Here is a 24,522-nt window from a genome sequence, read left to right as displayed (position 1 = left end):
TACTAACTTTCACAATCAAATACCAGAAATTCTAAAGATGAAATACAGGTGTATATAGCGACAGGGTCAGTTATGTGCTGCTAGCTTAAAATAACATAAAGATGAAAGGAATGAAAAAAAATCCTATTTTATTAAGCTGTGTAAAGAAAACACCTTTCTGAACATCAGATTTGCGTGTTTAAGTTCACTCAAGAATCGCTAGCAAAGTCTGCTGCACAGTTATTCAGAAGGTATTTTCACGCACATGAAGGAAGGACAAAACTTATACATTCAGCCTACCTGTCTAAAGCTTCACTTCCTTGGATCTCCACAGCATGTTCCTTCTCTGCTCTAGGATAAAATATGATGGGGCAAGAGCGACTTTAGCTGTGTTCCCTTCTCCGCTGTTACTGGGGGAGCCAAAGGCTCTGCATTTGCACTGACATTTGGCTGACATGGTGCCTGTACCAGTTTCTCCTACAACCATATTTCTGTTGGGTCTAATAGTTTGTTTTCTTTTGTACCTCGCCAAAGGCCTCCGTTGTGCCTTTCATTAGAAGTAGATGTGTATTTTAGTGAGATAGCAATGTGCTCCAAGACCATTTTTAGATTATGAAAGGCTTACTTCAATACATTAAATCCAAATATTTTATACTGGTCTTTCAGAACTCTGGTTTATTCTCACAAGCCCCACGCTCTTTTTGCATTTAAAATTAGATTTGCACAGCTCATTAATATTTACAGAAAACTTTTAAAATTTCCAAAAATATGTTTACATATTTTTCTGTGAATATGCATACATGTGCATTCAGACATGCATATATACTTGCAACTGAACATACGACCTATGTAAGCCATACGTCCCAAGGACAAGCATCTTGTACTGAATTAAGGACTGTATCAAAATACATCTTGATTTTTCCCTTTCTTAAAAAAAAAGCTTATTACTTTTGTTCTTATGTTCTTTCACTTCATTTTTCTTTCTTTTAGCTAAGGGAAAACATTTAATAAATATACATTTACATTTTTTTCCCCAGGGTATTTCAAAGCACTAGCAGTATAGTAATATACTTTCTCTTAAATAAAAATGAAAAAAATGGAAGGAGTGTTACATCTCACCTTCCAAGAATAATAAACCTTACTTGTATCATGTTATATGTCTTGGCTATGGAAGTATTTATTTAAATTGGAGCTGAGGAGATCGGTGAAAACGAGTGACATTACATATAGAAGAGTTGCTTCTAAGTACCACAGGAGTTTAGGGATATATGACATCAGGCTCTGGGTTTTTTACATTAAGTCCAACACTTAATAGCATCTCTTTGGCAACAATGCAAAGGAGACATTTTAACAGGCATGAAACCTGTTGGTTTTTTTTTTGTTTTGTTTTGTTGTTGTTGTTTAGAATTTTTCTTTCCTTTGCGGTATTAGAAAAAATGCTTTAGTAAGTACAGAGTCAAAAAAAGTCAAAAAAAGCTTTGGGGAAAACTCATGGAACAGGGTTTCTGTAAAACTTGAGGATGGATTCACTCAGTTATAATCAGCTTTTTTCAATCATGGGAAAAAGCTTTCTTCTCATCAGTGATTTTAATGTGATAACTGATTTATTAGAGATACTTGATTTGAAAAAAAGAGTAACAGTACACATCCTGTAATAATTCTATCCACATGTGCTTTCTTGAACCTTTTGAATAGATCATGCCCTACTACAGATGGGGAGCATTTTTTAGGTAAAATGAAACTAGATGTAAGCACTTTAGTCATAGCAATCACTATTAGCTTTTTTAGCAGCAGGAGGTCATGTATTCCTTTTTTTTTTTTTTTTTTTTTTAATTTTAGAGTAATATTTGTGTTGGTTATAGCTTTAGAGTCTGGTTCCATGAATTATTTTATTGTCAAGTAACTGAACTTGCTGTTCTATAGCTGATCAGTGGTGCTGCTGGACAGCCAAACAGCAAGCACTCCATTGGTGTAGGCCTTTAATATCCATAGCATTTGCTGCCACTTTTAATTAAAAAATGTAGTTGCTGTCATTTTCATTAGTGTGAATGTCATGCACTTCTTTAATAACTTTCAGTATGCTGCTGAGCTATGACATGTTAGAGAACGTATTGATTCTGGGGAAGAGGATGTGTGGAAATGTTTCAGCTAACTTTATTTTCCCTGCATGAATCAGAGAGCTCCAGTGATTCAGACTGTGACTCTGAGGATGACAGCAGCTGCTCTAGCAGTTCGGATTCGGAAGTTTTTGACGTCATTGCGGAAATTAAGCGTAAAAAAGCACACCCTGATCGTCTCCATGAAGAATTGTGGTACAATGATCCAGGACAGGTATGGTGAGAGGAAAAAGTGCCGTTTCTGAAAGTCTCTCCCCTGTAGACCTAAAATTCGGAATTGTTGTCGAACATGCTGGGTGACATCTTTTTCAATATCAGTTCTTCTTCCTTTCTCTTTTCTGTCTCTTTTTTTTTTTTTTTAATCACCCCACTTTTGATTTCAAGTGTGTGATTCCAGCTCATGAATCCTGGGGAGTATTCAGCTAGAGTCATGTCTGGCAGCGGTAATAAAACCTGAATTGTAAACAGTGTATTTATGCTGTCCTATTAACCCTGAGATAAAGGTACACAGATGAGTTTTGAGATGGAGGGAAGGCAGCATGTTTATCTGTTTTACATATTATTCACCTAAAAGCTCTTGGATCATAATAAATAATGTTTTAAATATGCTGTTAATGCTCCTAATTTCTTGTCTAATGGTTCTTTTGTAATTGGATGGAGATTATAGCTCTCATTAAATGTAATTGCTGAGCTCATGAAATGTTGTTTTGAATGTATACATTGCACAGAAGACTAGCTTTTGTTTGCAAATTTGCCATTTTCATCTTTCTTACTTAAATATTTTACAGTCTATTCTAACTCCTTGTCAAATGGCACCTCAATAAACTTATTTAACTGGTGTTTTGTATGATTCACGAGGCTGGCATGCAGCAAATCCTAATGCCAAGAGATACTGCAATGCTTATTGCCAGTATGGTAATTCAAAGGTCTGTTGAATATCCTATTGCCAACTCATATTTATGCTCTAGTTATATAAAAAAGAAGACTGAGCCTAGCTAGCTGGTTTTATATGAAAAACAAAATTAGCAAACTGTTTAGGCATTTAACTGAAAAAAATGTGTGTTGCTCTTGGGCACATTTCAAAGTAATGTTCTAGCCTATAATATTGGCTAAATAAAAAGTGGAATAACTTGGATGGATAGTTTCAGGAATAAATGGCTTATGAATTCCCTGCTGAAAAGCTCTTTCCCAGACTTCCTTGAGATTTGCTCCCCCTTGTCTTTCTAGAAGGGGCTGAAATCAAATCATGGTGAGCTTGTCAGTACTGTATTTCTTTCGAGTAATTTTATTCGAAGGTTTGCTATTTTTCCTCAGTATTTATCTGGTATGCCAAAATGCTTTCTAACCATTGTTACATAAGATGGGAATGATTTCTGTGCACACTGGCACATACAAGTTACCAGCTGGATAGTGTTATCCAACAAGTAACCGGACTTTTATGATGGATCTTCCCAACCCTTTAATCTGAGTGGTGTTTGTTACTTCAGTTAATGTCCAGAAGTGCTTGCGGTAGTCAAAAAATAAATTGTTATAGCTGATACTACCATCATACCCTTTTTCTTGCAAGTGTTATCTGCTTGTTTCCTTGTTTGGGCAGAGGAGGTTAGAAGCCATTGCCCTAGTTTATGTGAGATAATGGTATTTCAGTGTTTTGTGACCACTTTGTGATGGCTCTTTCTGCATTTCCTTCTGTTAGTTGTGTTGTTGACGAGGGGGGTAGATAGGTATCTGTCTTGCTTCTCAAGTCCTGGGCCATACAGGTACTTCACATCTCTGTCAGTCTTGGTCTGTCCATTTAAAGTAGCAGAGGCAGTATTAGGGCTGAACAGTTTTTAAGAACTAAGGACAAGATTTTTTTTTTTTTTAAGTAAGTGGTGATTATTTCAATAGCCTCAAGTAGGCCTTACTTCTGGTGGAGTGCTGAGCAGCTGGATACTGACTGCATTATTTAACTTGTCTGCTCTATGACCGTATAAACCAGTGAGGAAGTATATTTCTACCTATAGACATGAATCAGTTCCATTAAACCTGTGCTTTCCTCAGGGTCTCTCAGTGTGGGATTAAAAAAAGTGAAGAGAACCCATCATGTCACTGTGTCTCTGGTTTGGTTCTGGTTGGATTTCAGCAATGGACATGATGTTAAGAGCAGAAAGCTTTAGGACGTTGCAGTAATTGATAGCCTGCATCAAATGTGGTTGTAGAAGTGAAAAGAGACTAGCTTTATAGTGTGCTGTGACCCTTTTAAGTATAGCTACTTGATGTACCTACATGCAATACTGATGTATCTTTTTCCCCTTTCTTCTTCTTTACTGATCTGTTCACAGGATACATTTGATTTTTTTCCATTACTTGAAAGGATCAAGTAAAACTTTCAAATTGTCTGCTCTCTGTGCTCTATGGTGGTAGCAGTGCCGCGTTGCAGATGGGTTAATCAGGGACAAGGTTTCAGTCAATGAACTGAGTGGAACTGTTTGAATGTGGAGGTTTGGGCATGTAAATAACTGCATGTGCGTGTTTAGGGCCTGAATTTTGTTTTAGGTGGATGACATGCTGTTTGTGTGTATATAAAGTGGGAAAGAGGCATATGATAGTAGGAAGGTACAGTTCTGCTGACACCGTTTACCCGTTTTGTGCTTCTGAATCAGTGACGAAGTTCTAATGCTAGTTTGCAGTTTTCTTATGCTAGTCTATACTGTTTATAACAGTGTATACTGTTTTCTTTTTTACTGTCTTAAGAACATCCACTTAATCTAAGAATGACATGTTTTTAGAAGCATAAGTACTTCTGGCATTGAAACCAACATAATTGTCCAGATACAATCACTTCTGATTTTTCAATAAAAGCAGAATCCTGTTTTGTTTTTGACAGATGAATGATGGACCACTGTGCAAATGCAGTGCTAAAGCCCGAAGAACAGGGATAAGGCATGGCATTTATCCTGGTGAAGAGGTAAATAGTTGTAAGAATTGCAATTTTGAATACAAACTTGCTGCAGTAGGCTTGTACTTGGGTTGATCTATCTTGCTTTTTCTTCCATGGCTTACAGGCTTCATAAAAACTCCTGTATGACATTAAATCCCTTGATCATGTAACCTCACATTTAAAATGCAGTACCAGTAATGAAATCCACTAGAGAGCTATGGAAAACTTTTGTCTGTTTATGTTCAGTTGTAAGTTTTATAAGCTTCTGAAACACAATTGCCTTAAAAAAAAAAAATAAATAAAAGTAGTCAAATGTCTCCCATCTACAAGATCTACAAGTGGATGAGCATGTTATGAGGACCCTTTTTGTGAAGGGATTGCTTTAAAAGGAAAAGTAAATAAATCACTAAATCTGCTGCTGGAGCAGCAGCAAGCTTTCCAAGAGGAGGTGTTGTCTCAGCACTACAGCATGTCTGCACTGCAGACTGTCAAACAGGTTACTAAGTTCTTGATGAGTACCTGAAACAGTCCATCAGCTTCCTGGAACACTTGTAATGGTAGTTGCTTTTGTTTTGAAAAGTGTTGTCAAAATACTCTTTGGTTATTTTCTGTAGAAATGTTCATTTGTACAGAGTATGTTTTGTGATCAGTATTTCTGGAAATAGTAGTGCTTGGACCACCTAAAGTTTATATTTTAAAAAACTTTGTTCTAAATTTTTAAGAATGTTATTGTGTAGTTTTACAATTTACCTTTGTAATTTCTCTTTAAGAATTTAATTTTTCAGTATGCCTTTTTACACGTATTTACTGAAACATTCTTTTATTTCTCTGTGGTTGAGGATTTGTGAATGTTGCAAAGCATAAATTATTCTGTTTCAGAAAAATGGCTTTGGTCTGAAGCTGTCTGTAAATCACTCCAGGATCAATTCTTTTCCACATTGTTTGTAGTATTTTTCTTGCAGAGAAGGGGGGAGAAAATTTTAGTGGGAGAAAACTGATGAATAAAACCTGCTGCACAAAGGCAGCTACTCACTGGAGCAAGGCCAGCTTGGAACCTGAGGCTTCAGAAAATTTGGGATGTATGAATTTTTAGTGTCCTGCAGATAATCACGCTTAGCTTTTAAACTAGCTGGTTCTTACCTGCCTTGTCATAGCAATGAGAAACTTAATTTGGAGCTGAACAAAATAATTACCCTACTTCTTGGATGGATTTTGCGGACTGCGCATAGCAGTGCAGTGGTGCAGCTGCCTTGCTGTTGCACAAGGCCAACTTTTGTAATGTTTTGTGTAGTACCCCACTCACCACAGGGGTTTTTCCTGCAGACAGACTCATGAACAGGTTGGTGGCAGCCTCTGAACTGCAGCATATTGTACGCAGGAGGAACTCTGTTTTTGTCTGACTGCTGAGGATTTTTAGGTCTTTAAAAAGGACTGCTTCAGAACTAGCTGGAGCAAACTGCAAATCCCACAGTTTGGCCTTGCATCAGAGTGCAGGGAGAGGCTGCCTGCTGGTCTACTGTTCTCACCAGAGAGCATCACGACCTACCAGAGCAGGGCTGTCTGTGCCTTGCTCTGCAGTGATGGTCCGGTCCCTGCTCTATGGAGCTCCAGACTTGCCCCCAGCAGATGAGTGGATACTTGTCTCTCTTGATAACATTCTGAGATCTTCTTATGCAATGTCCAAATGTATTTTTTTTTGAAGTTTTAAAATTAGTTCCCTGAAACAAATTAATACCCCCCCCAAAAAAAGGAGATCAGTCTGGTATGTAGACAGCTAACTGCTGTGCTTAGGAAAGATAGAGAGTCAAATGGAAAATTAATAAACTACAGCAGCATTTTTCACTTTTTTTTTTTTTTTTTGCTTTGAATAGCTTTATAAATATTTCCAGAAGTGCCTACAGATAAGGCCCACTTTCTTCCTGTAAGAGCTAATTATGACTACCTGCTTTATTTAATTTTTCCTAGTGCATATTTCATGGCTATTAGAAATGCTTTATTCTCTCTTTTAATCTAAATTTGCCTTGACTTTACACATAATTCTACTTATCTTTTTCTTTAAGCCTATTAAACCATGTCGCCCCATGACCAACAATGCTGGAAGACTATACCACTATCGAATTACAGTGTCACCTCCCACAAACTTCTTAGTAAGTATCTTTATAAATAATTCTGAGTAGTTCTAATTTTGCTTTCAGTGGGGGAAGTAGTACTGCTTCTTGTTTACTCCATGGTGGTTTTGTTTACTTTTTTAGACAGACAGACCTACTGTTATTGAGTATGATGACCATGAATATATCTTTGAAGGGTTCTCCATGTTTTCACATGCCCCACTAACGAATGTAAGTATGTTCATTACTGCATACATGGGATTTGTCTGGAAGGCAAGCTGTTTCTGCCCCACAGTAGAGCTTTTCTCACATGCGTGTGCTACAAACATCTTGCCAGCATTTGGAACTGGAGGAAGACATTTGTGCTAATGAGTCTCAGGTTTTGTCTTGAGTAATTGTGGTAGGCATTGCCTTCAAACTGTGACTGAGACTGTGATGTGCATCAAAGTAATGTTCTTTATGTTTCACAGTTTGAAAGTGAAATAAACCATGGAATGACTTGTTAAAACTGTTAATTGGATTTAAGCTGGATGAGGAGGTTTTATTAAGTTGAAAAGTGTTTTTTTTTTAATAATAATAACAGATTTTATTTTCTGAAAGCAAACATAACAAAAATGATTGCTGCCAGATGACCCTGCTTTTGCAATATAAGCTGAGTTAGCAATATCAGAATCAAAAATATGCAAATACTTAAAATATCTGTACCTTAGATTTTTATATCTTGGTATTTTAAGAACTTTTCAGGTGCTCTGGGGCATTGTTTCCTTGTGTTTTATACCTGTTACTAGCTTCGCTACAAGTCCCAAAACTTGGTATTAAAATGCTCATCAGTACAAGACTGGAATCTAACACCTGGGACTGAGAGACACTGAAGGAAAAGCACTGGAGGAAAGCATTTTTAGCTGATGTTTTGCTTACATAATGTATATGACAACACTTAAGTTCTGGTGAGCAGGGGAAGTTGACAAGCCAGTGAGTGGGTGGTGCTCACTCAGGTGGTGGGGTGGCACTGCGAAGCACTCCTGCCCTGCAGCATTAACTCAGCCTTGGGGTTCAAGGCAGATTTATCCCAGGGCTTTACAGTTTCATTTTGCAAATGAGCAAAAAGGGAACGGTTATGTGTTTTTTCTCCTATTTAAAGGATAAAGAGGCCACCTTTATCATTTAATGTCTACTGTATGACCAGAAGGCAGAGTGTTACGGAAATACTTGTTTTATATGGAGAACAAGGAAAATTCTTCTTGTCTGACACAAGCAGTTAGTGCAGACGTTGAACATTACTGTAGAGTAGGTGCATTTAGGCCGGAATCAAATTGGAATTTCTCAACCTAACTAGGGGAAATGATTACCAGCAAATGATTTCATTTTTACAGACTTGAATACAAAGCAACACTGCTTGTTCTTGTTGCCATCAGGCATAGCTGTTTGGAAATAGAGCGCCTTGCTATCCTGAGATGATTTGGGGCATCATAACTGCTGTTTGAGACAGACATTTTGGAACGTATTTGATAAAAGGAATGTGATAAAGGGTAGCAGAAATAGAGGTCCAAACACCAACATCTTTGAACCAGATTTGTATAATATGAAGTCTTAGCTTGCAAACTGTTGGAAGTCTTACTTCTGTTATTACAGTTGTTCAGTAACAATTGAGAAAGTCAGATATTAGGGGAAAATGGTTTGTACAGTCGTAAGAGAAATTATAAATTCTTTAATACAGCTGCCACAGCAATTTTATAGTACCAGAGAAATGCTCCTTTATTATGCTTTTTTTTTTTTTTTTTATGTATGTGGAACTCTTAATTCATGGTTACCTCATCGTTACCTCTGCAAAGCTTGTTTTCCTTTTACCAAGAAAAATAACCTAGCTTATCGACTCTCTGAGCATATCCTGTTCTGGTTGAGCTTGAATGTTAGAAAGTAAGAAAACACTCTGTGTACTTTGTTAAAAGAACCACCGATTTAAGTGTGACAGGTTTTCCTCTCACATTTTAAATGGGACATCTTACTTTAAAAGTTTTTTATTTTGTATTCACAAAATTTAATATTGAAAGATTTGTGTCATTTCCTAGAAATGCCATTTTTGTATTTGGTTGTTTGGTGTAGCTTCTTATTTATCATGCCATCAGCAGAAATGTAGACAAACAGTCAAGTTTTTAACAGTGGGCTGCAAAAAGATGAAAGCAGAACACTGTGTCTCTAAGTCCACTGATTTCAGTGCAACCCCTGAAGAATTAACTTCTAGGATTTTTATTGGATGAGATTTGTATAATCCTGTACATTTATTCTGAAAATTCCTACATTGTGTTTTCACCACTTAACAACATATTTTAGGATAGTATAGCTAAAAGAATTGGCAGTGTACCAAAAAAACACCTTGTCTTCAGGTCAGTGTATTGATCTGACATGCATTGTCAACAATAAATTCATTTCCAGCTTTACAAGGGAGAGCAGATGTGGAACTTCTAAAGTTCAGTTCTAAACTGAACTTTGCTTTTTCTCCTAAACAAAATTTCATCTCCAGTAGATGGCATTATTTAATCTTGCATTACCATCCCTCCTGTCAGCCCTGTGTTATCAGAGGTGGAGGTTAGAATTGTTGCTTCTCTTGCACGCGCTTGCATTCCTGTCTTTGCGTGATCTCAGTAAGCAGCTGTTCTAGTAAGTGCCGTTTTCAGCAGACAGTAATACCTTTGCATTCAAAATTGTATTAACTGTACATTTGACACTGTATAGCTTTTCATGCTGAATCTCTTTTCCTTCCAGATTCCTCTATGTAAAGTAATCAGATTTAACATTGACTATACGATTCATTTTATTGAGGAGATGATGCCTGAGGTAAGAAGGATAATTAGTTAAAAAGTCAGACTGGGTTAAGAGTTGATACGCTTAATGGATTAAACTCTTCAGAATCCCATCTTGTGAAGAGATGGTAAGAGACAGGCTGTGTTCAGAGTGAATGGCTGAAAAGGAATTTGCACTTAAAGGTACTAGCATAAATCCATCTACCTAGGCTATCATACATTAAAATCAAATAGTAAGAAGTGCTTATACCCGTAGCATCTTTTCATTTTAAGTTATATGTCAGATACTCTTATCTGTGAGCTGACATAGCCATTATCCTTCTTTTACAGTTGATGAAAGGCATGTGGAGGTGCTGGTTTTCCAGGACCACAAAAACTAATGCCAGGGCTGAAACTTAATCTTGAATGTGAAGCTCTGAAGATCACTTATCAATACTTAATATAAGCTGTTGCCAAAACAAATTTCCTGTGGATACAAACAAAGCGCATTCAGTTCATAATCTGTTTATGACAAATTAATCACTGGTGTAGCCAGTTTGTGAAGTAAATTACCTACACCTGCTATTCCACTGCAGCACAGAAATACCCCTGCATGTTAACTACAAAGATAGGATCAGTATTGTAGTCATAATTACATCTTTCTTTCTAGTTATCTGTTTTTTCTTGCTCAACAACAACTAAATATATGCAAGAGCCCTGAGATTCCTCAGTAAGATTAATGTGATCAATGCACTTCACTTTTTGTTACTGAATCTGCTGTGTTGTCTCAATCTTTTTCTAAAACAATTAACGGCCACGGAGTGAGTTAGGGAATTTTACATTTTTTTGGACTCCTGGTCAGTTGCCTGTTGCTAAAGCGCAGTACTTTTAAACAACCTTTACCTAATGCACCCTTGTGAAAGATTATGTTGTTGGCTTTGGAATTTATAGCCATCTTTATACATGTACAACTTATATTATCCTCTCCCGAATTTGTTTAGAAAGGCTTTTCAAAGCAATGGTTCTTTCGCTTCTGAGTGAAAGCTCTTTGCTTTTGGAGGAGCTGCTTTCCTACTTGTTGAGCAAGAACTTTTTTCCCCTTTCCTGCTGGGTGTTAAGGTCATAATCTCTATTTGCCTTGTACTGATTTGTTGCTATGGAAGAAGTGAACATGATACCACAGATGGTGATTTTTAAGCTTTTAATATGAACATGTAGGAAAAAGGGAATTATGAAAGATCCTTCTCAGAAATATTATCTGCTTAGCTTACTCAAGTGAAAGGGTTTTGGTGCAAGGTGAATTATGAGATTCGTAACTTCTGCCTATAGAGTGGATTTGGACATTGCACAAAAAATCTTCATTACAATGCTTTCTTGACAGTTTTTTTCTGAAGAGACCACTGTGTTACAGTAAATGATTAGAGATGCATTAATACTTTCCAAAGGACAATGTCTAGAAGTTGACAAATATGAAGATGCTATTTGTTAGTGGCATTATCTATATTCCAGTACTATGTAATTATAAGCTTGTTTTGTGTTTTTTTTTCTTTTTTCCTAGAATTTTTGTGTGAAAGGTCTTGAGCTGTTCTCTTCTTATCTATTCAAAGATATTTTGGAGCTCTATGACTGGAATCTTAAAGGTAACTTATACTTACTGGAAAAAATACAAAAATAGTTAGTAGCAGCTTTAGTAAATAGATCTGTTTTGCTACATTCTTTTTAAAAGAAAGAAAAAAGTGGGGAGTGGTCTCAATAATAGTCAAATACTGTACTGAGAGTAACAAACTTCTTTCTTCTTCAAGAAGTTGAAACTTATTAAGATTCATTATTGTGGGTTATATCAAAAATGCAAAAGTCATGCATTATATTCTCACAGAAAAATAAATCGCTTCCTTAATCCAAAAAATTGTTTTAATTGGATAGTAACTATTATTGCTTGTTTCATATTACAGTGTTGTGTGCATGGCATTGTCATGTGTAAGGTGTCAGGTGAACTATCCTCTGTTTTTATAAGCTAACAAATAATTACTCATGCAGTATTTCTGTGCAGTCAGCTTACAAAGCAGTGTCATACAGACAGCTATAGAAGGGTAAATTATTATAGCTGATTGTTTTGAACTTGGAAAGATGAAAATGTGTTCCTATGAAGAGTGACAAAGGAGAATTTCAGGAATAATCCTTCCCTTGGTCTAAAAGAAAACAAGAGAATTTCAAAGGAACTTCATTTCAGAATCTGTAGGTGTGTTTTTTTGTCTTCTCTTTGTCTACAGAGATGCACTCTGCACTTGTATGAAACTTGTACACTCCTTTTGTTTAACTATGTTTTGTGTAGCCTTCTTTGGCTAAATGTATTCAAATAGTAATGTCTCATATCCCTGGTTTTGATTTTAAGTTTTTGTTTTAATGCCAGGTACTTACTGTTCTTGTTTTCATGTAAAGCTTTGGATAATGAAATAGGAAAGGAAAAACACAAAACAGTATCATGGAAATTTCTGTGTTATATTTGTTGTAACAAGGAAAAAAAACACAAACCACTAATCAAAAACTAGTGTTTGTGTCTACAAGACTGATGTGGATTAGCTATATAAAACAGATTTTTTCCCCTGTATCGCTGTTTTAAATAGAGTAGTATGTGTTTTAGATTTTTTTTTTTTAAGATATTTCAATTTCGTTTGATTTTGTCCGCATGGATGATTTTATTAGAAGTTGCTACTCTGTTCCTTTGAGCATTTTGATACTTTTCTGTCAAACTTAAGCCCTATCAAATGTAATCATTGTTCATTGATTTCATCTGAGGCAAGGCTTCATTTATTTTCTTTTGTAAATATGTTACTGTTCATTAATTTTCTATGTGTTTTTTCATCTTTAAGGACCTTCACTTGAAGATGATGCTATTTCCTGCCCCAGATTTCACTTCATGCCACGATTTGTGAGGTTTCTTCCAGGTAATGTAGTAAGATCTTAAATGCATTGCAAGTTGATCTGGTGCTTCCATGTGAAGTCTTTCATACTCACTGATGCTGTGCATAGTTTACTCAGCACCAGTATTGTGATAGACAGGCCAGGTCTTGCATCCAGCTTTTGTCTGCCATGTGGTGACGGTAGGCAGTGCTGGGTCCTTCTTAACTTGTCCTGTGATGGAGCTGTGGGATTTGGGTAGTGCTATTATTTATTCTCACATATGAAACTGAATTTCATCTCCCTTCTGCTCCTCAGGGTGCATGTCATGCAATTACATGGAAATTATTGATGTGCAGTTTTGAGGGTCAGCAAGCTTGGCACTCCTGAGCACAGGTTGCTTTGTTTCCTTCTTCCTTTTATCTTAATGTAAGCTGAGACCTTGCAGCAAACAGTGAAAGACAGAAAAACACCATTCCAGTGCAATTCAACCCCAGCCTGCCAGCCAAGGACAAGCTCGTGTGGAGAGTTGTGCTTAGTTTGAGTGAACAGCTTTTACAAGCATTTAACACATCCGAAGATAGTAGGACAGACTTTCAGTTGACATAAATGTCATGGCTCCACTGAAAATGTGTCCTGCTGAGATTCTGTCAGTGACTGTTCCAGGAGCGTTGTGTGGAAAGGAGGATGTGCTCATCTGCTTAACTGAGAGGGCAGATGAGATGTGGCACAGCCTACGTCAGGAGGGCTGTGGCCTGAAGGTGCTCTCTGCTTTGGGCTTTGGAACTTCGTTGTGATATTAATTATAGCTTCAGCTAAATGAGGTTTGGCTTGCTACTGTGGAGAGTACTGATGGCTAGATTACTATGTTTCTAATTGTTGTTCCTTCCTGGATACACAACACTATTCAATCAGAAGCAGAGCTCTGAGGCTTGCTAGCAAACATTGATTTGGTTCTGCTGAAGCAATTTACAAAATAAGCCATCAAGCCACATGTGGCTGATTAACTTGACCTCATCACAAAATGAGAACAAGTTTGACCTGCCTGGATTGTGTAGCTCAAGGGTGTTTTCCAGTTACTTTGGGGTTTTTGTAGTCTGATTTGTTTTAGTTTTGAAGTCAGCTCTTTCTGCACTGTTGGATTGTTTATTGACAGGGAGAGATAAGTCTCTCTAACATGTATTCCTATGTGACTCCTTTGTAAGGTTCCCAGCCCTCTAACTCCTCCTAAAAATGTATTTTTCCTGATGCTTCTACATATATAGTTACCTTCTAGAATCTTTATGCTAAATTTATTTTTCATTAAGTATACATTTTATGTATGTTCTTGAGATTTTTAATTTCCAGAAGATGGGAATCTATTTTCCTTCAGGTGTTTGTGGTACATTATTTGTGTCTATTCAAAGATAATGATACGTTGGTGCAACAGATCTCTCCATGCATCCATCAACTGCCTCCTTAAAGATAGAAATGAATTGGTGATTTCCCATTTCCCCCTACTTTTCTTTCTTATCTTTCTAACATGGTCTAAAAATGTGAAGTTTGGGATGTCAGATTTTCTATGTGGGATACTTAGAGACAGGCCTTGAGGTAGCTCTGAGCTTTGAGATAATCATGTCAGGTTTGCTGAGTGCCAGAGGTGTATAACATGCAGAATAGCTGCTGTATTGGATTTTGTCATAGATTTTTGATGAAGAATATATTGAAGATTAAAATGATAGAAAACTGTTTTCAATTCCCAGATACTGCATGTTTTGACCCAAGAAAAGTCAGGTCTCTGAACTACTGCTATTTGGCACAACTGTCTATAGCAACCTGTTCTTCCTGTACAGTCTTCAGTGTGTAAGGCTACACACTGTCAACTAGTTCATATTGTTATGCAAGATGCAGCCCATAGCCAGCAATCACTGAAACAAAGACAAAAGTCTTGCGAATTGAGACCCTCTTTAATTTGAAGGAAAATTTTACATTAAAAATGTCTCTGTAGCTATTCAGAAATATTTTCTGTTTCCATTGAGGTTTGGGGTATGTTTTACCCATTTTAGATTCTTAGAGCTTGAATGAGGTTAATTATGCTAACAGGTCAAGTTATATTATTCCTTTTCATCTTTCCTGTTAAAGTACAGTGCTGCAATCCTAGCTAGAGTAGGAGGAGTGCTTGTTCCCTTGCACGTCTTGTGGAAGACGTCTTGCACAGCGCTGCTGTACATTGCGGTTCTGCAAGGCTCTTCGTGTGTGCCTGGAATCACATTCCTTGTGCTGTGGCATTATTCTCATATCACTTGAAAGCTTTACTTTTTCTATTCCTTATTGTGTGTATAGTAATATCCTCCTCTGTGGCAGGACTGTAATGATCTTGCTTCCCTTAGGAAGGGAAATCAATGTTTATACTTCTGAGGGGCTGAAACTTGAAGATGCCTCCATAACTGGAATTTAACCCCTGGTTTTGGTACAAATATCTCTGATCTCCTTCTTTCAAATTCGGTATGTCTGTTCACATGAATAAGAAGGAAGACACACAACTAAAGTGTTTTAATTTTGATTTTGAATTGGGGTGGTTCAGGCTGGATATAGGGAAAAGATTCTTCACCCAAAGCGTGGTCGGGCACTGGAACGGGCCCCCCAGGGCAGTGGTCACAGCACCCAACCTGCTGGAGTTCAAGAAGCATTTGGACAATGCTCTCAGACACATGGTCTGATTTTTTTGGGTGATCCTTTGGGGACCCAGGAGTTGGACCCAATGATCCCTGCAGGTCCCTTCCAACTTGGATTGGACTGTATGAACAGACAGTGTCTTCTGAGTGGTGGTCTGTCAGGACTATCACTTATCTTTTGCTGTTAACATCTATATCTGACTGCCTGGACCTGGTCAGATGTGTATTATACTGTGTTAATTCCTTGCAAGCAGCCTTTGCTGTGCATGTTTCCAGGGGTCTCAGAAGTATTTAGCAGTTTTCACACGTGCTCGATTCATTTAGTGACAGAAGACAGCATGAGGCTCTTTACCCTTCATTACTGCAGGTGCAGCACGTAAGCACTATAGATAAATTCAATATACAAGGATAACTTACTACATTCATCCAGAAGGATCCTGTAAAATTTTGAGTGTTCATTAAAAAAACTGCATAAATGCCTAAAGGCTTTTTAACTTGTGTTGTAAAAGGGATGATAAGTGTGAAAAGGGAGACATCAATGGACAATGTAGCTGATTTGTTCTGCCTCCTCATTTAGAAGTTTTTCAGGCAAGTTAGAAACTTCAGCATTCAGTAAGATGAAACTGTTATTCTTGCTACTGTTAACGTTATTGCTTCCAGTTTAGCAAAGAAGTGTTTATGCATGTGTACTATTCATCACTAAAACATTTGCCTTCTTATTTGTCAAGTTGCTTAAACATTTTGCATTTTATTTTTCTCATCTGAATATTTTATGTGCTGCATATTTTCTTTCCCCTGTGCTTTAGGACTGAATAACTGAAATGCATTATATTTATGTTTTTAAGATGGAGGAAAAGAAGTGCTATCAATGCATCAGATTCTTCTCTACTTATTACGATGCAATAAAGCTCTGGTGCCTGAAGAAGAGATTGCCAACATGCTTCAGTGGGAAGAGCTGGAATGGCAGAAATATGCAGAAGAATGCAAAGGGATGATTGTCACCAGCCCTGGCATGGTAGAACAAATAATTCTGATTCATTAACAAGCCAATGACGTGTGCATCTCTTGTTTCTGGGAGTCTGCTACAGTCTGAATTGGAAAGGGCAAAGTTGACCAGTGGCAGTTGCAGATTGCTATAGGAACAGTTTACTGACTTGTTCCAACCCTGAGGAGATTTGTACCCTATGCTGTGCTACCAAAAGGCTGGTTTCCAGAGAAGCACTGTTTCAATGTGTACATTAAAAGGAATAGCTATGTTTTAAGTATAGGAAATAGTAACTTTCTCCTCTGCTTTCATATTTTCTCAAGCAGTCTTGGTGCATGATCTTGTTCTGTTTTCACAGAACCAGAGAATTAGTAATTATTTGCTATTTTCTTTCATGTTTCTCTTTTGATTCCCTAGCTCTGTTTAATATACTCTCTATAGACTCTGCCCTGAGTATAGAAAAGTTTCTGCCTCTGTGCTTTCTCCACCCCCCATCATTTTTTATGCTGCTTTCACAACGAAAAATTTTGTGTACATAATTGAACAAAACTATTAATTTCCAGTGACAAACTTGAAACCTAAATGGCCTTAATTTCTGGAACAGTTAGCATTTAAAGCATAAGTTCTCAGCTTCTTTCAAATCCCATATGTATGCAGATTTGGTCCATTTTTCTAAATTTTGTAGTTAAGAAATGTGGGACACAAGAATTACATGATGTCCGCTAAAAACTGTGGACTTCTGTTTTCATGGTTTGGCCAGCATCACAAAGATGGTATCTTGGTAATGGGCATGTTTTAGACCTCACGTTTTAAACTGCCATGCAACTTTCTATGTTGTAAGACCTTCCCTTCTCTAACTTCATTTTCCACCTTTATTGCACAACATGTGAGAGGAAATAAATGAATTGGAATCGTGCTTAAAGGGAAACTTCGTGTGCTGACTGAAGAACCTGTTCCCAGACTGAAGCCATGACACCCTTCTAGATATATATATTTCAAGCCTCTATTTTTAAGTACGGCAGCATTACATTTAGTAAATTACCTTAAGTTAATCATAATTTATCACATTATTTTCCCCTTCATTTCGTTGAGTGGTTTTTTCTGGCTAAAACTTCCTACACTGAGGAAAATAAGACCATGTGTGGGAGTGTGAAATACAGAACACATGAACTCTCAGTATGGAAAGTCCTACTGGAGGTGGTTAAAATGAAGGTAGAACCTTGTAATATAAATTGTTAGCCTTAATTGCTTAATTTAACATTGCCTGTGGTTTCTGTGATACAGAGTACTTGGTAGTATGCAAGTTTTCAGCATCTTAATGACATATCTTCAGTGGTTTGGCTGATGATATGCTGACTTCAGCTAGCTGAAAGCTTGCTCTTTTTTCTTTAGCATGAGGGTATGTCTATATGCTCCTTTTGTGCATCACTCAAAAAACTAAATGCTTTCATGCACAAGGCGACACAGTTTGAGTGGTAGTGTTAACTTTGATTTCCCATGATTTTTATTGACAAACTTTGTGTTCTACAAGATGTTTTTAAAGATGTGTGTGGACATCAAAATATGTAAGCATAAAGAAAATCTGCAACACTTTGAAACGTTGTCATGTTATAATGTCATCCTTGGAACATGTTTTTCTCTCAAGATTGCAAAGATTTTTTTCTTAGTTTGTGGATTTTTTTCTGTTCATTGCGGCATATTCTATTGACAATGAAAGTGAAAAATGCTGTGAAAGTGTTTTCAGTGCATTTTACAATGTTAGAAGATGAAACAGTTCTAATAGAGACAATGTGAAACTGTTTTAGTAAAAGACAACTTTTAAATTCAATTTTATGCATTTGACATGACAAAGTAAAACCACTAAATTTTGTTTTGCTGCTCTCCTCCACAGTGTCACTTCAGAAATAATTTCTCTTGTGAACAGACTTTCTACGTATTTTCTTTTCTAAAATGAGGTGTATATATGTGTGATGGGGGAATTGATAGGCATATGTCCCATTTAACAACTACCAATAAATAGCTCACCATTATTTAAAAGTAATTTATTCATAGTGCTTCATTAGTTCAGTAAAAATTTGTATTGGAAGAGATTTAAATGTTCAGATTTTAATCCTTTTTAATACTTCACTCTTTTAAAATGCTGCTGCTTTTTCTGCCAGTACAAATCCATATATTTTTAACATACTTTTATACTATATCTGCATTATCTTCGCATGTCTAGAATGTGGAACATACAGGAAAATATTGCCTGTAGCCTTAACATATTGATTTTTAATCGGTATATTCAATATACTTATTGTTACTTGTTCTGTTAACCATATTTTGCCTTCCTGATTCTCAGAGGAATTGTTGTGAAGCAAGGCTGCTTTCTTAAAGAAAAGAGGGTGGGGGGGAGTTCCTCATTTCCTCATTCCTAATGTTAAGGAGGCAGGGGGAGAACGGGACAGCAAGCAACTTGTGTCAAGTTTAAAAAAAAAATAAAATGAAGCTTTTCAATTTGTCTTTCTGCAAAACTCACAAAACCTCAGGAATTTCAGCTCTGGATTAGAGATCTACTTTATACCTGCTAGAAATCGTTCCTGTTTTTCATTAGATTTTGCTGTCCTATTCCTCTTTTATTGGCAGTGCTGTGGGGAAACCCTTTTTCATCTCTTTTCAACTTGCCAGCATGAGCAACTTTTTTTTTAGTGGGAAGATGTAGCTATGTTCTGTCATCATACCCAAAGGGAAGCTGATAAGTATTTTTCCCTTGGAAAATGTTTCTCTATCTGAAAGTCCAAGTTTTAGGTAATCTTTTTTAGAATAGATTGGAAGTTTTGCCACCTGAGGAGGTTTGCCTTCATTTCTAGAATAGGCTTTGCTTATCCATGCAGAAAATGATTCCTGTGAACAGTTCTTCAAAGGTGGTTTGAAGGGTGAAAGCTTTGTTCTTGACACAATTTTTATTGTTTTGTGAAGAGAATGGTGGGAGCTGTTTTTGTAACTTTGAAACTTGTCTTTGAGAAATTCACAGTGCTGAATTAGAAGTTTTGAGGTGCAGGTAACTAGAAGTAATGCCCTTTTTCTGAAACCTTAGACAAGCAGAAAGTATCGGCTTCATACATCTGATTGCAAAGTGGGGAGTAAGCAGGCGCATAACAAAGCAGCTTGGAAGATAATGGAGAAAATATTTACTTGGAGACAAACTGCAACTTCAACTGAGTTTTTTTTAATGTTAGATGGGTGATCAAGAGCTCTGTAAGCAGCATGTCATCTACAACAATGTGTAATAACTCATTTTCTGCATTTTTAAAGGTGAAGTGAAAGTCACCTTCTCTTATGCTGTCCTTTTTAACTAAAAAAAACCCTTCTGTTTTGAAATGTAAAAAGGACAAAAGTCTCCTTAATATACAAAACTGTATTCCTCATTATATGCATCAGCCTGGGAGCCTTTTCTAAGAGTAGCAAGATGCCTAAAAATTTTTTATATCACTTAGTCTGTGTGATTTGATCTAATAATTTCTGCACTTACACTGGGAAATAAGGAAAAGAACTAAATCAAAGAGGTAACCTGATCTTAGAGAAGTGCTCAGGCTTGGGGGAGCCTGAATGCCAGAATGCTAATCCTGATTTTATTTCCAGTATGATGCTCAACCGAAGCATCCTGCTTTAGGTTCTCAGAAATAATAAAACTGTAGATTTCCTAACTTGCAAAATGAAAATAGTCTTCCCTTTTTTCGCTGGGAGAGCTAAGTTAATTAACTTTGTTTCAGTCATTGCCATCGCCAAATATTGATTATAATATAAATGATTAGTTTTACGTGTATTTTAATAAGCTTGGAATATTGCTGCTTCGTGGTTCCTGGACAGTGTGGGCTAGAGGCAATAAATTTTCCATGGAACTGTTGTCAATTAGGTGTATTTTGTTTTTCTTCTAGAAACCCAGCTCAGTTCGTATTGATCAACTGGACCGCGAACAATTCAATCCTGATGTAATTACTTTCCCCATTATTGTCCACTTTGGGATACGACCTGCTCAACTCAGCTACGCTGGAGATCCTCAGTAAGATGCTTTTCCTTCCATCTTCCATTCAGAAACTCATTACTGTTGTCATTTGTGACTTAAATAGGGCTTGTTTATGTGCTTATCAAGTCCGATACAAAGCTTAGTGCTTATGGTATTGGACACTAGCTTTTGTGAATTAGAGAATGAGGTGTAATTTCTTCTGGATTAACTCAGGATCTTCTGAAGTAAACATGCATGCACATGCAAGAACAGCTTTAAGTCAGACCAAAGGTCTAGCTCTGTATTATTTCTCTGAGAAGTCAGTTGTGGTTTTTTGTTGTTGTTGTTGTTTGTTTTTTGTTTTTTCCCAGAGAATAGTATTAACAGGAAAGAAGGAAAACACATCCTTCCTCAGGCTCTGCAGTATGTGGACTTGTGAGCTAGAGGCCATGTTTAGATCACTTTGTTTAGCAGGCCTGAGTGAACCTACCTTTTGTAAATTTCTCAAGTCACTGCTTGAACTTTCTTAGTGTACTGACAGGAAGAAGATTCCAGGTAAGCACTTTCTGAGTGCTGTTGTACATTATATTTAAAAAAAAAAGACTGAATTTCTTTTTTCTTCGAAGCATCTACGTGACTTGATTAGATGCTCTCCAGGTCTTACATCTAGTAATGTATAATGTAGCCATTTCCTATTTTCTTTCTTCATGACGCTTATGTTTCTCTGTCATATCCTTCTTCGTCTTTTTTTTATGACTTAAAGGGTTGAGTCTGTCTGCTTCTTTTAGCTTGGGAGATATTGCATTCACTACTTTTGCATGTACCTTTCCTATCCTTACAGATATAGGCACAGAGTGAAGAGGGAAGCAGAACTTCATGCAGAGCAGGGAATACTGTTTCATTATGGATTTGTGTAGTGGCATAAAAGTAATTGCTGGGTTTTATTCTAGAAGTCTAGAAGTTTTTGTACCTTATGACACTTCCAGGGAATTCTTCCAATGATTCACAGGTTTGTTTTCTGAATGATGACAGAGAGTAGAGCCCATCTCTTGTGCATGTATAGTTAAGGTCGGCTCTTTCCTCTTACTGATCAGTGCTATTTAACGACATTGAATTTCACCTGCAGTTTTGAGGCCAGGTTATTCCAGTGCGCATGTATGACACACATTCTTCTACAGTTCTTTGGGGATTTTAGATTTAATATTCTGAGTAATTTTGTATCATCAGCAATTTTTTTTACCTTAGTGTTTTCACTGTGGTTGTCAAGGATGTGTATAGGAGTGCTCTTTTATTTAGAGCAAATTATACCTTTTTAGTCTGAAAGGCTTGTGACTTAGTGTTACAGATTTTGTGAAATTCTGCACAATATTGACCTCTTTTTATTAACTTTGATAAGTTGAGAATGGGGAAAAAGCTGATATGTGTACTTAAACTTGCATGTTAATTGCAGATAAGTCTCAGGGAAGAGACTCAGGGAAGAGGTGGGAAGAGTGGGTGCTTATCCAGACAGTAACATACTTTCTTTTTGGCTCTGGGCACGACTTTTTATCTCATTGTCCTTTAGTTTTTTTTTAACCATAAGAAGAAAATAATTAGATAAGAATGTAAAAAAACATTTCTATTTTGATGCTGAATTTCTTAATTGAAAACAATAAAAACCCACAGAGATTGCTAATCCAATGTTTTATGTTTTAACTTTCTTTAAGATTTCCATGGCTCTTTTTTCTTTCCTAGAGCTGCTTGGAGAATTTACATGGTGTTCTTTGATAAAAGTAACAAAACATTTTTTTTTGGAAGACCTCTGGTGTCATCATAACTCAGGCTTAACTGTGGTGCATGTCTTTCCTGGGCATATAATGCCCAGGAAATAATTTCCTGTAGTGTGTTTTCTTCGTGAGGTTCTAATACAGAACTTCTGTCATATTGTCATCTATTTATTATTTCTCAAATATAACTCCAGTAACACAGTTGTTTCCAGTGATATTAATAGGAAAAACGTATGTTTTACTTGATAGTCTCAAGTTCTCATTTTGGGGCTTAAACATCCTCTTTTGTGGAAATCAGTGCTAGATCACAGAGGGGCTTCCACTGAGGAAAAAAATCTGTTGCCTAAATTAATGTCTAACTAGACCATCCCAAAATGCAAGTAGGCAAGATGTTTGGGTAAAAACCAGGAACCTTACGTATGCACTAGCCACAGAAAACTTGGCTTTTAGTTTCCGTTCCTGTAGGGCATGAACAGAAGCTTCATTTCACTATTCACAGAATGCTTGTGTTGCTTGTGACTCGTAGGCCTTCTCTTCATGTGCTTCGTTAAAATGTTTCAGCCAGTGTAAGGACAGACACTTCTTGGAAAATGTTAATACTTCTCAGTGAGCAACAGGGGAATCTTATGGAGAAGAGGGAGTCTTCTGCCTGAATTGAGATGTTGCACTATGGGGAAGTCTTTTCAGCAGGCAGAGGTGGCCTTTCAGTGAGGATGGGTGGGTATCTGGGAGACCTGTGTTCTCCCCTGAGCTTTGCTGTTCACCTCACATTGCACCCTGATGCCTCCTCTATGCTGCTGTGTCTGCATCAGTGGCAACTGTAGGGATGCTGTCACCTTTCTTGGAAAATGCTTTGAGATTTTTTGAGCAAAAAGATGCTTGTAAATTATCCATGTCTATGTGAATTCAGAAGGCCAAACTGCAAGATGCTTCTGTTGTATCAACTAAAATACTTGTTTTCTGGTTTTGTCCTTCAGATACCAAAAGCTGTGGAAGAGTTACGTGAAGCTGCGTCACCTGCTGGCTAACAGTCCCAAAGTCAAACAGGCTGATAAACAGAAATTATCACAGAGAGAGGTATGCTGGGCCTTCCCATATCTGATAATTGGGCACTGTAATTCAGGATGGAGTGAAGCTGTATAAGTGCCCTTTTTATGGAAACAATAGAAATCCTTCACAAAAGGTTTTCTTCTGAGGCTGTTAATACAGATTTTATTTTTATCTTTTCTTGTTAGTGAATGGATTTTTTCCTTTTATGCAACTCTCATACTACTTCAAGTTTTTTTTATCCAATTACAGAAATGATCTTTGTGGAACCATAACTTCTTTACAGCCCTTGCCTTTAATGGCTTCAGGAATTAGCATAAAGAAGGACTTTTCATTTCAGAATGCTCTTTTATGCATCTCATAATTTTAAATATTCCTCTTCTGAGATTAAAAACTGTCACGCTTGTGCATAGTTTTAGACTAATTTATTAGGCTATCTCAGTGAATTCCTTAAGATCTTTGAGTGGTAGACAGAACAGCTTAAACAGTTGGGATAATCTAGTTGTTCTTAATAATATTTAATGACAGGTGTGTGTATGAATATTTTTTCCCCCAGAGTGATGAGCAATAAGCAATTCCAAAGTGTAAATGCTCAACCAATTGGGAATTAAAATTAGAAAAATAGTCACCTACATGTAGATAAAAGTAGCCTGCTCTAAGGTATCCATCATCTAAGATTTTATACTGAAGCTTTGCATTTGTCTGGTGACTTGTCTATCGGGCACTCTATATTGGACAACTTATGTAAATAATTAATAGAGGAGAAATTAAATTCTTTGGTACAGGATGGATGGTGGTGTGTTTTTATTTATTAAAAAGCCAGGCTGCTATTTTAATTGCCTCTAATTTGCTAATTCTGTGTCCGTAGTTATGGTAGCTGTAGCTGTTTGACACTCTATTTGGTTTTGTTACTACTGCAAAGCATATTATGTTGTTGCATGACGAAGAGTCTTAGTTGATGTTTTATTTATGCTGGTGTTAAACAAGCCCTTAGCTTCCCTCCCTGTAAATGTGTGGGAAAAAACAGGGTTAAAATTCACCAGTGCCACAATTTTTAAGAAAAAAAAAAAAAATGGACCCTATAAGACATGGTTTTCTTTGCTACAGCTTTCCATGCTCAGAGGAGAGCAAGTGGAAGAGAGGACCATTGTGTTTTGGACATGTTTTTATCAGTGGCTAATGGATGGCTTGTGTAAAAGGGTAGTGGATTGGTTGTAGGGGGGTGATTGTTTAGCTTCAAAGGATAAAAATGTTCCTCTGGTGGTATTTACAGTGTGGTG

The 24,522-nt window shown here is 36.9% G+C and overlaps 1 protein-coding gene across 2 annotated transcripts in view; it reads left to right on the top strand.

Moving 5' to 3' along the window:
- DROSHA (drosha ribonuclease III) overlaps window positions 1-24,522 on the top strand; it is a 68,907-nt gene that overhangs the window by 8,094 nt on the left and 36,291 nt on the right. Inside the window, exons 6-15 of one of the 2 annotated variants that reach the window (XM_080582743.1) lie at window positions 2,156-2,310; window positions 4,966-5,046; window positions 7,080-7,166; window positions 7,272-7,358; window positions 9,891-9,962; window positions 11,466-11,547; window positions 12,778-12,852; window positions 16,305-16,474; window positions 20,362-20,486; window positions 23,173-23,272. In XM_080582743.1, coding sequence (XP_080438869.1) covers window positions 2,156-2,310; window positions 4,966-5,046; window positions 7,080-7,166; window positions 7,272-7,358; window positions 9,891-9,962; window positions 11,466-11,547; window positions 12,778-12,852; window positions 16,305-16,474; window positions 20,362-20,486; window positions 23,173-23,272 — 1,034 coding nt within the window. The remainder of the gene's footprint in view (window positions 1-2,155; window positions 2,311-4,965; window positions 5,047-7,079; window positions 7,167-7,271; window positions 7,359-9,890; window positions 9,963-11,465; window positions 11,548-12,777; window positions 12,853-16,304; window positions 16,475-20,361; window positions 20,487-23,172; window positions 23,273-24,522) is intronic. The other variant, XM_080582744.1, reaches the window with a different exon arrangement.

Source organism: Anser brachyrhynchus (assembly GCF_964034855.1).
Source record: "Anser brachyrhynchus genome assembly, chromosome: 2".
Classification (NCBI taxonomy): Eukaryota; Metazoa; Chordata; class Aves; order Anseriformes; family Anatidae; genus Anser; species Anser brachyrhynchus.
The sequence above is the reverse complement of the archived record's forward strand: the minus strand, read 5'-3'. Positions and strand labels throughout refer to the sequence as shown.